The 16,314-nt window shown below is 37.6% G+C and overlaps 1 protein-coding gene and 1 pseudogene across 2 annotated transcripts in view; one reads left to right on the top strand and one right to left on the bottom strand.

Annotated features, from left to right (window-relative positions):
- Window positions 1–2,796: 2,796 nt before the first annotated feature.
- Window positions 2,797–16,314, bottom strand: part of UGT8 (UDP glycosyltransferase 8) — a 124,820-nt gene continuing 111,302 nt past the window's right edge. For both annotated transcript variants that reach the window (XM_035030326.1, XM_035030327.1), the window contains 4 exons: window positions 11,293–11,435; window positions 9,287–9,363; window positions 5,920–6,139; window positions 2,797–5,330 (listed from right to left, as the gene is read on the bottom strand). In XM_035030326.1, coding sequence (XP_034886217.1) covers window positions 4,967–5,330; window positions 5,920–6,139; window positions 9,287–9,363; window positions 11,293–11,435 — 804 coding nt within the window. In that variant the 3' untranslated portion in view covers window positions 2,797–4,966. The remainder of the gene's footprint in view (window positions 5,331–5,919; window positions 6,140–9,286; window positions 9,364–11,292; window positions 11,436–16,314) is intronic.
- Window positions 9,667–9,989, top strand: LOC118027113 (annotated as a pseudogene).

Genomic DNA, 16,314 nt, shown 5'->3' with positions numbered 1-16,314 from the left:
ACCAACATAGCAATAAAACATTTTTAATCATAAAAAATTCAGTGAGAACTTCAGGTTTTATTAGTGAATAAATGAAAATGCTTTGTAATATCTGAGATAGTTAACGTTGGTGTTAGACTTGAATAGATTTACACTATTATAATTGGTTTATTTGAATAACATAACTTTACATGTAATTCTAATTTTTCAGTCCACTGGGATTACATATTGCTCTGTTGAAAAAAAATCTGCTGGTTTTATTACACAAACTAAGCATATTATCAGTAATGTTGTGGACTATATGAATTCTTTCTTAAATTTATGTCTTACTTACCCAAAAGTAAAGAATGTCAATTATATAATTATTGTGTGCCTTTCAGTGTATATCTTTTGACAAATAAAGAGCATCCATGCTATTCTTCCCCTAAACCTAACTTAACAACCCAAACACCCAAGTAATAGGGAGCCTGAAACATCGTGCAGAATCTGTAGAAAAGTGACAATATGAAGATCTTAATTGCATGGATTCCTAAGGTACTTGTAACTAAAATTTGTTAGAAAAATGTTTTTGCTGTCTTCTAAAAATTTCACTAACATATTCGCATGAAACACAGATTTTCAACGCTGGCTGAAAATCTTACCCTCCCTGAAATAAGGAGAATAAGAAGCCCCTTACTGCCTATTTTAGAGAATTTTCACCAACAGAATTCATCTAATTCTTAAACTTTGTCACATTAAGATTTTAAATTTTTCTATTTCAAACTTTTTTGAGTATTTATACCAGTTATAAATAAGCATTCTCTAATTTGATTCAATATTTAGAAACCAGCTGAATTACTTAGAAGCAAAAACGAAAATGAATTAATTATACTTTCAATAATAAAACAGATCACTGAACTATTCCTTGAAATGGTTTTGTCACCTTGTTTTGGTTCTCTCATTTTTAAACCTTTTCTTTTCACAGTGCAGTCACTCAATTTTAATAGCATGTTGGGCGTTGGTGAGGAGTTGGGTTGTGAAGAGAGAAGACAGGACAACTGGGACAGACTAGGGATCCACCAGCACCTCGGTCACCACCGGGGTGAATAGAAGACTCGGGAAAGGGCTGCTGAATGAATAAATAAAACGTATTTTTTCAAACAACTTTCAAAAACTGCAAGTGCAACACTGTGACAGAGATTCGTCTATTCAGGACTAACCACCACAGATTTGAGTGCTCATTTCACACTGGCCATTACGCTAAAATGTTTTAAACACACACACACACACACACACACACACACACAGTGTTTAAAACATTTAGCATCGTGGCCAGTACAGAGAAAGGGGGTGTGTGAGCGTGTATTCATGATAAGCCCATGGAGTAATTATCACTATCCTAATCAGAAATACAAGAGTTAAAGATTAGTCACCGCTGGAGTTAGCCTCCAATGTCAGGACCCTCAGACAACCAGCACTTGGGTTCAATAGTCTCTGAAAAAAAAAAATGGGGAGGCTGTTCCTGATTAAGCAAGCCATAGGAGTTGTATTACCAACAACCACCAAGCGAGTCAGTAGTGAGTGTGGGGTTCACTGGGACGGGTCTTCTTGGCTACTCTGTGCTTCCGCAGCACCTTGCATGGGTATCTGCTATAGCCGTCAGCACTTTACATTATAACTACTTACGCGTCTGTATCTCCCACTAGATCAGGAGCTCCTTGAAGGAGAGACTGACTTTGTCACTTGTAAATCCCCCTGGTATCTGGCATATTGTCTGCCGTGTGATGGGCATCCACTGAATGTTGAAAGAATGCCACTCTGCATGGCAGTTCTTAAATTCTGTTGGGTAAATATATTTTTTCTTTAATTCACTACCAGTTGTGTATTTCAGAGAAGGTGCTTACCACTTATCAATAGTAATAGTCCACAAAATGTTCTCCCAATAAAGTGAACTTCATTTTAATTTCAGTCCATGTATTCAGCCCCATAACATCTAATTACAATGTCTAATATGCCTAATTATGGTGCAGAGCTGGAAGCAGGACACCGAGGCAGGTTATCAGAATCTATCAGACACAGATATTCTTACAGTCGTGGCCGAAGCAGGAAATGTGCGGGGGATAAAAACCAGGATGCTACATCTTGACTCTGGAGTGTCTGGCCACCACTAGTCCCCAGCAGGGAAGGAGGCAGGCAGGGGCAGACAGCAGGTCACAGAGTAGGTTTTGCGAAGGACAGTCCTCTGAGGACCCAGTGTCGTGGATTCTCGCCCAGTTGGAGAGGGGTGCTGTATATCACAGCCTAGGGGAGGGTGGTAAAGATGTGGTTGGGTAACTTTCAGAGGTGATTATTTGAGGACAGTATCCCTGAGCCTACATTGATAAACACCAGAGAAGACCCTTACCAGAAAATGACCAGTGTAGTATCGCGAGACTGAGATTGTCCTCAAATTTTAATACAAAATTTCTATAGTCTCAAGAAGGATCTCTAACGTTCAACTTCAATCATAAACAATTGCTTTCACCCAAACATTAGCTCCCTTCAATCCTGGACATCCGAATTCTGCCCCTATGTCTATGTTATTAAAAGTTATGGCTCTAAAGGAAAAATGGATCAGTGTCTTAAGAATTCTCACATTTGCATTTGATATGATGATGACCAGCTATGAAAATATTTAGAGGCTCCTTTAAAAAAAAAAAAAGAAAAAATACCTTCTTGAAAACTTTACTTTATTAGAGAATCTAGCCCAAATGTGGAAAATTTAAAATCACTCTATTTACCAAAACTGGCTCACAATAAGCTTACTAGGAAAAAAAAAAAAAAAGAACAACAATGATCAGTAAATGCCTACACTTAACATTCTTAATTGTGGGATAATTTTAAGATCCATGTTGATGTACTTATAAGGTAAATCCCTCTGTTTAATAATAATAAAAAAATTCCCACATAACATTTTGTTTTTTACACTCATATACACATATAAAAGTTGGGAGACAGGTCTTAGAAATATGTTTATAATGGATATACATAATATTGTGAAATAAAATCTGAATAAAAATTTTATTCCAACAACATTTCTCTATTTTTAAATCATGTTTATTGTTTAAGTTTTTATCACAGTGGAGATTAATTTATGCTTAATCATCCAGTGAGTGCCTACTGTCAACTTCATCCAATTCCAAAAAAGTAAAGTCAACTCATTCATACACTCTAAGCTTGTTCCCATCCCACCATTCATTGCCTGTGTCTTTTTCCCCTTTTAACAGCAACATAATGGTAAGATTGTGAAAAGGTATAACTAATAGGCTTATATGTAAAATACCATTTCTTCAAGTATTCAGAGAGCAGTACATTTGTCTGCATTGTACATTAGAAAACGATTTGTGACATTATTTCTAAGTAGAGGAGAGTGGCTCCTGGTGGGAGTGTAATGAAGTTGTATGTCATAGTGTATGACAAGGATTTACAGCATTCTAGAATTTTCACAACTCTTCCCATGTTAGTGAGTGTCATTAGGTGAACGTATGTTTCTAGTCTCAGCTGTCAGACATGGGATCTCCAACTACGAATAAATAGAGCATACACTCAACATGTGTAGTGCAAATACTAAGTAAACAGAATGACATAGAATAAACTCATAGTTGCCAACTAGTGAATGGTTCGGCCGGGAGGTCCTGATTTTATGATGTCTGTGACGTGCATCCCTATTCTCAAGTGAACACTGTCACTGTTCCGTGTCAGCCACAATGACTGGGAAACGCTACTGAGGTGGGGAGAGGGGGTGAAGAAGAGAGAGGGAAGTAGAAACTCATTTCACAAGCAACAGATACAATTTCTCTGTCACTTCTGTAAAACAGGTGAAGTCTGATCTGTTAACAAGATCTCAAACCTCTCAGACAAAGAAGGTACCAGTATGGAGAACTGTAAATGTTCCATTTAATGAAGTGTTGGCACCTATGTAATATGGATTGTGTGGCCCAGACAACAAAAAGGATGAAGAAGATGTTTTTTAAAGTTAAAACTTTGGAAATACAACACCTGAACATTAAAAAATCACATTATAAAAAAGCCATCAGTTACAAAAACATTCAAATAACGGCCCTGTTTAAAGATGCCACATAAGCAATAATCTTTAGTACTTTGAACAAAAGTCAGAGCTTTGTGGCTTTGTCTTAATTATGCATTTAACGCAATGTTATTCATTAAAATGAAATAGAAGAAAAACTATAAAATTCTTCCAGAGGCAAATTATTGGTAGGGGGAGAACAAAAGTAAAATATGACAACCGATTTATACATTTACTTAATTGCATGTATTTTTCCCCCAGAAGTGTCCACAGCTTATAAGAAAAAGAAAACAAAAACATAAAGCAAAACAAAACAAAAAACTAACACAAACAAACAAACAAAAAACCCAAAAAAGTATAAAAACGGTGCCATGTATCTTTTCATTTTCTTCCACTGCATTCAGTTTTGAGGGAAAAGTGTTCTTTCATGGTAAAGTGTTCTGAGTTTACATATGTTAAATTCTAGAAAAGCAACATTTGGAGCCTGTCTTTCAAATTCATTCTTGAATGCGTTGCACCCTCAACAGATATGCCAAGCAGCCAGCTAAAAATTCTCTTAATTAGGAAATAAACATACATACACACATACACGCAAACAAATCTTTTTAAGAGAAAAGAAACCATTCCTCATCTGGGACACACACATATCAAGACTCAAAACTAAGGTCTGACATGGTCACTTAATTGATTTAAATAATTCAGACTTCTAAAAGGTTCAGTGCCAAAACTCTCTGTATCAGTATTCGAATAAAATACATTTTTGCATTTTAGGTTTGTGCTTTTTACAGCTGTCTTAATTCCATAGAATCTTGTTAGTAAGATCAGATCAGGGAGTGTTAGAATTGTTTACCAACATTTTTCTTTTAGTAGTTGTTAGACTAAATTATAGTGATAAAAATCCAATGACTGAACAGATCCGTTACTATCCTGTGGGCTGTTGGCTCATTTCACCTTCTTTTCATGTTTAATATGGCCATTTCTTTTGTACTTGCCATTGAGGATCCCATTATGGTAATGTCCATTAACTGTGCTATGCTTATTTCTAGACCACAAACTTTTGATTTTTCTGTAGATAAATTTTGTCACCCAGGACAAGAAGAAGTAGAACAAGGCAGCACCAAGCAAAAGCACAAAGGCAATATCCAGTAAAAAATACTGACAGAAAGAGATTTGATGGACAGCGGCACGTAGGTGATGGGCTCCGTTGTGACGAAGAATGTAATCTATCCAATAGACAGTCCGATTGACAGGGTGACCAGGTTGATCCTTGTGGATTTCTGAAAGCTTCTGGGCCCTCTGACGGTAGCTATGGAGTGGAGAGGCAGAACACAGAATGATCATGTCAATACAAGGTTCAGTATTATGGCTTTCTCAATATAAAAATGAGGAAAATAATAAAAGCAACTATTCTTTATTAAGTACCTAGTATGTGCCAAGCACTGTGTTAAGTGCTTTAAACACAGTATCTTATGTTAAGACAATAAATTTTAAACAAGTGAGGAAAATGGAACTCGGGAGAGACTAAGTGACCTGATTATGATTACAAAGTTGAGATTCAGATTCAAGTGTTTCTGACTCTACACTCCAGTTTTTTTGGTTTTGTTTTGTTTTTTGCTATACCATACACCTCTTACCCACACATACTCCTTCTCTCAATATGCTTTCTCCCCCAATTTGGGAAATCCTGGTAGAATATTATTCAAGGTCATACATGCTAGTCATATGATTGCTATCTTTATTTTTCAAATTATAGAAGACATGCAGAAGGCATTAGACACAGGAATCTAAAGGATATTTCTATACTTGGTCTATTGACAACCTCTTGGTAATAATCAGTTTATTGACAATATGCTGTGGTATATATATATTTCATCTGCTTTCAATTGAAAACTTACCTGGGATTATTGATAACTTTCACCAGTGCTTCATATAGCTCTCCTTCAGTAACTGTCTTCCATTCTAGCAATATCCCCATGCCTTTTGCCTGGACCCGAGTCATAGTATCATAGTGGTCTCCAAAGAGTGGGATTCCCACTACAGGTACACCGTGATACATAGTTTCAAAAATACTATTCAAACCACCATGGCTCAGGAAGGCTTTAATATTTGAATGCCCTAAAGAAGGATTAAAAAAGAAAACAACTTAACAGTACTGTGAATTACTCGAAAAAGAGATTTTCCAGAAATCTCTTAAAAGTCAACACTATAATACACATTTTAGATACAGGATTTTTAAAGGCATGATTTCACTGATTCCTGCTCTACATCACTTAAAATGCTTATTATATAAATAATTAACTGATCTGTATATATTAGTTAAGAGCCATTTTTAAATCACTGAAATTTACAGCTTTAGGGAGTGTATTACAACTTTCCCTCAACTGTAAGTATCCCCTGACTAGCCACATCTATTTAAATGGCCAATAATAAATAGGAAGTCAACAAAAGCAAGAAATGCCAAAAATACCAGGGTGCAACCACATTCTACTAAAAGTAGACATCCAGGGCACCTGGGTGGCTCAGTCGGTTTAGCATCTGTCTTTAACTCAGGTCATGATTCCAGGGTCTTGGAATCGAGCCCCGCGTCGGGCTCCCTGCTCAGCAGGAAGCCTGCTTTCTCCCTCTCCCTCTGCCTGCAGCTTCCCCTGCTTGTGCTCTCTCTCTCTCTGTAAAATGAATAAATAAAAATCTTTTTAAAAAATAAAAATAAAAAAAAAATAAAAGTAGACATCCATTTCTGGATATCCAAGTATTTACCTCTCTATACATATATTTTAAAGATTTTGTTTATTTGAGAGAGAGAGAGAGCAAGAGAGCACAAGCAGGGGGACCGGCAGAGGGAGAGGGCAAAGCAGACTCCCCACTGAGCAGGGAGCCCAATGTGGGGCTCGATCTCAGGACCCCGAGATCATGACCTGAGCCGAAGGCAGACGTTTAACCGACTGAGTCACCCAGGTGCCCTGGCATTTATGTATATTAATAAGTAGAATGCATTTTGTAAAAAAGAAAAAAATGTTGAGATGCGGGGCTGGACTCCTGAAATCCATGAAGAGTTTATGTGCTTATCCAAGGAGGAACACTGTACCGTACAAAGTATTTACAACATTCAAGTCATGTCAGCTTCTATGCTTCACAATTTTAGGGTCCAATTTCACAGTTTGGGTATATAAACAAGTAGGGACTGACACATAAAAATCAGTTGTAAGCGATGGAACATCATGTAACATCTAGTTGTCATGGGGATAAAAAAAGATAATTTATCAAAATTAATGAGGTATTTCAAAACCCAGATCTCCTCCTGAGCAGCCTATATTCAGAAAGGGACCAAAAGCCTTGTATAAGAAGTGTAGGACAAAGAAACATTGCACTTAGGAATTGTGTGCCATGGCCAGAAAGGAACTACAGCTCACAGAAACAAACCTTTTAAATATTCATACACCAGGTAGAAAACGGACTCTGGGTGTTGAACCTTGGTCTCAACTGGGCACCGGGGCCCTCTTTACCCCCTGTCTAGCGGGGTTAGTCACTCAGTGTCACCTTTGCCTACAAATGGCTTCTCAACTCAGCCCACCTAATGGATCTGCCCTCTCACTGCAGTTCAAACTTTCTTTTTAGCAGCAAAACCTTTTCTTTGAACAAAACCTTACTACCAAGCCCAGCAGTGACAAATGAGACAGTGCTGGTGGGTGGAGGGCAGGGGGGGAGTATGGAAGGAAGGGAAGGGAAAGAGAGTGGTTCAGTTCCTACTTCTCATCCTGGAGGAATCTTCTGATCACGGTTAATAGCCAACAGAGGACCCACAAAGTCATACCTGGTGATACAAAGGACACTAATCTCGGCAAAGGCAGAGAACTGAGATTCTGAGGAACCCGGAAGAGCTATGAATTTGAGGAGGACCATTGGGTGTGGACCACTGAGTAGCTACACCTTGCTGTACAGCCTCTCAGAAAAAAACCGTGAGAACAGTTCAGATGTTCTCCGATAGCGGTATCACACCGTGGCACTGAAAGAGCTGACAGGCGATTAATTTAAATTTCCTGCTTCTTTCTACCTTCTATGGAATCTGAAGTCATAATAGTAAAGACATAAAAAAAAAAGAAAGAAAGAAAACAAAATACAAGCATTAAGAAAGGTAAATTGCCCTGTTTCTCCTTCAATTTTGTCATTTATAGAATAATACATATAATGGACTAGATGAAAAGGAATTATATATATAAAGAAAATTCCTCACTGTTTTTTAGTTATAAAAATCAATTTGCTGTTTTTTACGATGGGTCATTTTATAGCTTCTAAAAAATACTTTTCAAAAGCCTATTTTTAAGAATATTATTTAGAGCCACTTACATACCTCACTGTTTTTCAGTTACAAAATTCAATTTGCTGGTTTTTAGGACGGGTCATTGTAGCTTCTAAAAAATACTTTTCAAAAGCCTGTTTTTAAGAGTATTGTTTAAAGACAACTTACATAATCAGTTAGATTTTAGTATTATTGAACAGATGATAGTCAATATTACCAAAACTCAATAACATTTTTATAATTTCCTTAATATCTTAAAGGATAATATGGCATCATGTTTTCCTAGATATTTAATGAAATTACAGTTTTACTAACTATGCTTATTCAACACAGAGTTAAATTACTTATTTCAAATATCTTAAAAGAAGTGCATATAATTGTTATTTTAGTTTTTATCTGAGGATCAGAATCCCAATAAATAACTAAATCATGTGTTTATTTAATAAAATGTTTCAAAAATGTCTGGTGATTTAAGGGAAAATCTAAACATATGAACCAAATAAAGATAAGACAAACTGACTGTTTCCTTGGCCTTCTGCTTCTCTTTGGTTTCAAACAAATGAATAACTTTGAATTTTTCTGAGTTCTCAGATACATCTGTAATAAAACTCTAACACAAATCTACATTTTCACTGTTTTAATTTTACTATCTTTAGCTGATTAGTCTAATCAGGTATAATTTTATTCACTGCTAGTTTACACAGCTTACTAAGTATATTTTCCAGAAAATTAAAATTAGTAACTGGTCTAAAATTTTTAATTTATAGACCCAAATAATTATACTTGACAAATTATTTTCCAGTAAATAAAGACTTGACTTGTTGGTTTGAAATCTGAGATACTGGATGACATAATGACTCTCTCATAAACTACACACATTATTACAGAAGACGTTCAAGTGCAAAATCACATTTACACAATTAAGATCTAAAAGCCAAGTAAGTACCTACATGTCGCTGACTTACCAAGCAGGTCATTTTGTGGTAACCATTCTATGAGCTTCGTGTTGTTTCCTAGATTCTTTGGTTTGGTTCCAGAAAACCTAAAATGTATAGAGACAATGAATCTATCAAAAATCAAACTTTACTCCTGGTACGGACTCTGGTTAAATTATTAAATTTAAAATAAACGTTAAATGATCTTTTGTTGATATCTTAAGAAGGAAACCATGCTTTAGTAACAAAAAAAATTGTGATTTTCTTTTTCACATTTTCACTGATTGAGAGAGATCTAAAAACAAAACAAAACAAAACAAAAAACCCAAAAAAACACTTGGTTTGTCTTTTCCCGCCATCTTGGAGCCTGTGGAGGCCTGCTGGGAATAGGACTCCTATAATGCCAAATAATGTCTGGAAGGCTGTGGTCCAAAGCCATTTCTGCTGTCTATAAGCAGGGTTTCTGGAACCAGAGGGAGCACACAGCTCTTCTTAAAATCGAAGGCGTTTATGCTATGAATTCTATCTAGGCAAGAGATGTGCTTACGTGTACAAAGCAAAGAACAACACAGCAACTCCTGGTGGCAAACCAAACAAAACCAGAGGAATCTGGGGAAAAGTAACTAGTGCTCATGGAAACAGTGGCATGGTTCGTGTCAAATTCCGAAGCTACCTTCCTGCTAAAGCCATTGGCCACAGAATCCATGTGATGCTGTACCCCTCAAGGATTTAAATTTAATGAAAAGTAAATAAATGAAGGTGTAGATCTGTTCTCTTGTAAAAAAACAAAAAAGACACTTGGCTTATATTGGGATCTATTTTCCTTCAGTTCTCACCCAATTACAGAGATGGGGGTGACTTTCTGTGCTAGAAAGTCACTCTCCAGGGAACCCAGAAGGAGAAATGTGAAGAAGCAGGGAGAGTCACTGGGCAGTGGATGGATAGCTCCAGTCTCTGACACCTGGAGCCTAAAGGAAGGTGTGAGAATTGAAAGAAAGCAAAAAGGACTCTTCTCTAGCTTGGCCCCAGAGACAGGAGTTCTGTGGGGCGAAGGATATCACTAAGTGGTTTCTTGCCTTGATCTTTGCAAGATAAAACATGAACATGCTTAAGGACTGAGGGAGTGGCAAGAGTCTGAACTGAGCAGACACAAACTGCCCTAAATAAAGCAGAAGGGTACTTTCTGGGTTAAGCCTAATAGAGGAAACACAATTGGACTGGCATCCAAAGGAAAATGTCTTAAACAGTAGGGATAAAGTACGTATCCATTTCATAGCTCAGCCAGGAAAAGTGGGAGCTAATCTTTACACAGTTGTTATAAAGGAAAAATCCCTGTTACTCAGACCCTACTTGTAATGGCCTGAGACTTCGGGGACGATGTTGTTCACTGCAGTATTCCTGGATCCCAACGGCAATGACATTCAGGTCTGATGTTTACATGCTGGGTTGGGAAGTCCAGAGACAGACACTTCTTGGCAGGGCCTTCCAAAGGAAGCTGGGCGTAATCTATGGATCTGTTTTAACCAGCATTAACTGGCAAGTGATTGTGTTTTTTAAAACCTGGTCTCTTGGATAAATGAAATAAAAAGCATTTATAAAGGGCAAAAGGTTCCATGAAATATTTTACCTGTTTATTCATTCATCCATCATTCTTTACCTCATTCCAACACTGATTTGAAGGTATATAGAAGGTATGTAGAAATGCATGTAATTACAACAATTTTTTAAAATGACAATAACTAACAGAAGGAGAAACAGGATATAAAGCTGAGGGGTAACATAAAAGGATAAGGATAAATCATTCTGCATCATATTTTCCTTGTAGGCTATAGACTTGATATCTCTTTCTTTATCCATCACAGAGTCTTAGAAATTAGTCCCTAGATTTCAATACACTAAGAAACAAAATGAAAATTGAGGGGCATCCTGCTAATCTTGCCAGGGAGTCAGTGTGCTGTGCTTGACCGGGACCTGCAGGCTAAGCAAGGAGATACTGAAAATCAACAGTGAAGAAACAATCGACATTATTACCTTACCTCCAAATCACTTTTTGGGGCAATCTCCCCAGAGCTCCAGCCAGTTTGTTAGCAATGTCTTCTGACAGATACTTGACACCAGCTCCGAAAGATACCAGGACAAAGCCATGTTCATTAGCACCATTTACCCATCTTTGGAGATCCTACAAATCAAAATGTAGCAGTTAATTTTATGAAAGACCAATATAGTTCATAATCAGCTTCAACAAGAGCCCAGTTTTTAAAAAGACTTCAGGTAATTTTCTTAAACCATTAGGAAGTAAAGGACATAAAATTTTTCTTTAAATAACTGCTTGTGTTTAAAATATTTCACCTGACAACACTAACTGAAATAAGGAGGGTGGATGGCTAATTTAGTAAGACCAACAAATAACAACAACAAAAAATCTGTAGCTAACGGCCTAAGATCTCAGTCAAAAAATTAAAACTGATGCTTAAAACACAGTCAGTAATAAATTTGTATGAGGAGGGCGCCTGGGTGGCTCAGTGCATGAAGCGTCTGCCTTCGGCTCAGGTCAAGATCTCAGGGTCCTGGGATCGAGTCCCGCATCGGGCTCCTTGCTCATCGGGGAGTCTGCTTGTCCCTCTCCGTCTGCCTGCCGCCCCACTCTTGCTTGTGCTCTCTCTCTCAAATAAATAAATAAAATCTTGAAAAAGATTCTTCTATGAGGATACAAGTGAAAGATGTGGATTGGACATAAAACAAAAACATTAACTACCACCCTCACCCCCACCCAGGAAGATTTTTGTTTTTAGGAGTGGGCTGACTTTATCTTGGTCTAAGCTTGGTAATTTTCATCTCTGAAGAGTCATCCTGTGTTATATGATAAGAAAGAGAAGGAGTTAGCTAATAGTTCCACAGATCCATAGGCCTAATGAGTTTTACTATTTCCCTAAATATTTCTCCAACTCACAGAGAACACAAATCATACATGCTCTATAGTGAGGCATCCAGGGCTTCTAGAAATCTCTGACTGGTTGCTCTCCCTCATGGTGCAGGAAAATGCTAAATTCCCAAACCTGTCCTTAGACAGCCAACAGATGCTCATGTAACTCATGCAGATCCGAGGTTAAGTAGGGACAACTCTAACACTGCAGGAATCACTCATTTTGGAGGAAGACACATGGATAAATTTTTGCCAGTATGGTTAATTTATACGGAAAATGAAAGCAGTTAGTTTTGAGGGATACTATCCTTGCTTTATTTTATTCTGTAGGCACAAACTTGCTTTTACGGTACGTTAACCCCTTGAATAAGTCTTTGTCAAAGACACTGAGCTTCAGTTTCCCGTAGGAAAACTAACAGGGCCACAGCACTTTGAGGAACAGGTAATTCCACAGTAAGGAAAACAAACGTGCTGTTGACAACACCTCTGCCATGATACCAGGCATGAAAACGGGACAGACCACTCTGTATTCATGATGTGCGGAGTGAGCTGTCCCAGTTAGGTCTCACAGACCCTGCAGGTCTCTCATTCAGAATGTTCTTTGCATTTCACACCCCTTTCTGACATACCCTGATTTACTGAAGGGGGAGTGGGGTGATAACTGCACAGTAAGAAGAACTGTCACAATGACATCACCACCCAGCTCAACACCAAGTATTTACATGGAACATTAGCCCCCCCATGTCTTCCCTTCCTTTGCTTTTCCCCCTTTTCTTTTATCACTTAATGAGATCTGTATTAATGACTCTATTGTACTCATTCTTAGCAGGGAAGAGGGGGCCACATTTTATTTGTGTCCGAAATGAGTTAGTGGGTAGTGTCGCTAGATGACTGGGATCATGATGGAAGGGGGTACACCCTTCTAGCTACTGAGTGGGTAAAATAGGCTGTGATTATTAATACAGCTTTCAATTTACATTCTACTACATTTAGCAAGAATATCACATGTACTGAAAATATAACAGTATTATCTGCGGATTCAAAGTAAGAAACAAGAACAAACGGATTTAAAATTTTCATTTTAGATGCAGTCCTAAGCCAGATGTACTTAAAACAAATATGAAGGCTGCATGGTAGAATGACTCTAATACTACATTTTATCCCTATGGTTTGTCTTCAAGTAATTTATCACCTACTACCCAGTTCTCTAAAGATTAAAATTTCAGGGTCAACGCCATTTTTAAAAAAGCTGACATTCACATATACTAAGCCTTACAATAATAATGTTATTTAAATTTTGTTTCCCAAGGACTTAAAAGGTCTTTGAGTTTCAACCGACTCTATGCAATAAATACTTCAGTTGTTTGTTCTTTGTTGTGCATGGCATAAAATAAAATCCATTAAGCTATTTTCCTAGATTTTTTCCAGCCATACTCATTAACCATTTACAAGAATATACTCAACCATCTAGCCTTTATTGATAAGAAAGGGAGCAGAGAAGATGTTAGTCATTATAGTTCCCTTCAGGAAAAGCGCTCAGCATTTTTAGAAGATAATATCCAATTGGCTTAGAATGAGGCCTCAAGGTAATTTCCAAACTGCTCTTCCCTGGGCTGGAGGGAGAGGGGATGTGAAAGGTCAGAGAAGGAACAGTGAGCCTGACACTGGGCTCCTGGACGTAACCCCCTCCCCCATGAGCTCTCATCTTCAGCTTGAATTCACAAAACGTTTGGTGTGACTTATGTTTTATGGGAACACAGAAGGGGTTGGGTTTTGGGCTTGGCTGACAAGCGTGCCAGACAGCAGGATGAGCTGCAGCAGGCAGAGGCTGAAGGGATCCCGAACGTGATGAACTCACGGTCAAGATTTGGGAACCGGAACTTCTTGAAAGGGCTGAGAGGCCCCAGGGGGCATCTTGCCTTTATATACATATTCAGTATTGTCGGGAATTTAAGACCCCGCAATTATAAAGTGCAAATTGATTTAATAACAACTCTTCAAAAAAAAATAATAACCTTCATAATAAGTGTGTTCAATGTAAAAACAAAACAAAACAATTCTGGATATTTAACACTGTCAAAGATAAAGGTACTTTAGGGGCGCCTGGGTGGCTCAGTCGGTTAAGCGGCTGCCTTCGGCTCAGGTCATGATCCTGGGGTCCTGGGATAGAGCCCCACATCCGGCTCCCTGCTCAGTGGAGAGCCTGCGTCTCCCTCTCCCTCTGCCTGCCACTCTGCCTACTTGTGTTCTCTCTCTCTCTCTGTCAAATAAATAAATAAAATATTTTAAAAAAAGGAATAAAGGTACTTTAGAATGTCCCTGCCCCCCTGACAAATACCAGGTAAAAATATAGAGTAAAAACAAAAAAACCTCATTTACAGTATCAACAAAAACTATATATATCTAAGAGTAGAGCAAGCCTAACAAAATACACAAGATGTACATGAAGAAAAATTTACTGAAGGACAAAAAAGAAAAACTGAGGAAGTGGAGATGTAACATGTGCCAGGAAAGAAACATCAATGTTCTGAAGATGCTATTTTTTAAATAAAATTTTTATTTTAATAAAAATAAAAATTTTTAATAAAAGTTCAATGCATTCCCCGCCTACATTCCGAGAGGACTGCTACGGAACTAGAGCAGTCTAAAATTCATCTAGAAAAGAAAGTGTACAAGAAAGGCCAAGAAGATTTTGAAAAAGAACAGGGAAAGAGAGTTCTCCTTCTAGATAATCAGAATGCACTCTAGAATCTAGAGCCATCTCTATGAAATGTTCAGTGTTAGGAGAAGAGACAGCAATGAAGGGGGCAGCAGAGCCAAACCCCTGCCTACACAGGAACCGAGCATTTCCATCAGCGGGGTGAAGAGTCACCTACCACGAATTTAGAAAAAAAATGAGGTTAGATCCCTCTACTAATATCGAGAAGGATTAAAAAGTCAAAATGAATTAAAATATAGGAAATACTTGAAAAAACTCCTCAAAAGATACTTTTATTGTTTCTGGGTGTGGAAGGCCTTCCTGGGCCAGTCACAAATCCCAGAAGTCATAAAGAAAACACTGAGAGGGGCACCTGGGTGGCTCAGTAGGTTAAGCATCTGCCTTCAGCTCAGGTCATGATCCCAGGGTCCTGCGATCAAGTCCCACATCGGGCTCCCGGCTCAGCGGGGAGCCTGCTTCTCCCTCTGCCTGCCGCTTCCCCTGCTTGTGCACTCTCTTTCTCTGACAAATAAATAAATAAAATCTTTTTAAAAAATAAAAAAGCAAAATAACAATAATAATAGTAATAAATAGATGCAGAAATAATTTCAATATACATAATAAAAGATTGATAAGACAAAACAAAATAATGAGAAAAAAATTTCCACAAAATACTTCAGGAAACACCCATTTCACAGATGGAAAGCAAGTGGCATTCACATGGAAAGACACTTAGCTTCACATGCTAGCCAGAAAAACACAAATTCAAACTGTTTTCATCTCATATTCTCTGTAGTCTCTACAGTCCTCTGTTAGATGGTATCAACATAGAATTTAATCCATTTTAACTTAAAAAAAAAAAAAACCCGAATACAGTATTTACCCTTAAGTATTATTGTTTTCTAATTTTCTGTCAACTTTTTTGTTTTGCTATAAAGATAAAATGTCTTTTCCTAAATGGCCTCTTGGTCTATTGACTTAGTTAGCACTTTTCCCACATTAAGATTATCTTTTAAATACCCATAGTTTCCTTTAGTAATTTTATAGTTTCATTTCTTCAATTTTTTGGGGGGGGGGTGTTGCAACACTGGTTTTATTTTTTATTTATTTATTTATTTATTTATTACTAACACATATATTATTTGTTTCAGGGGTACAGGTCTGTGATTCAACAGTCTTACACAATTCACAGCGCTCACCATAGCACATACCCTCCCCAATGTCCATCACCCAGCCACCCCATGCCCCCACCTCCCTCCACTCCATCAACCCTCAGTTTGTTTCCTGAGATTAAGAATTCCTCATAACAGTGAGATCATATGATACCTGTCTTTCTCTGAATGATTTATCTTGCTTAGCATAATACCCTCTAGTTCCATCTACGTTGTTGCAAATGGCAAGATTTCATTTTTTGATGGCTGCATAATATTCCATAGT

Source organism: Mirounga leonina, unplaced genomic scaffold (genome assembly GCF_011800145.1).
Source record: "Mirounga leonina isolate KUSES-001 unplaced genomic scaffold, KU_Mleo_1.0 Mir_357, whole genome shotgun sequence".
NCBI classification, from domain to species: domain Eukaryota; kingdom Metazoa; phylum Chordata; class Mammalia; order Carnivora; family Phocidae; genus Mirounga; species Mirounga leonina.
The sequence above is the reverse complement of the archived record's forward strand: the minus strand, read 5'-3'. Positions and strand labels throughout refer to the sequence as shown.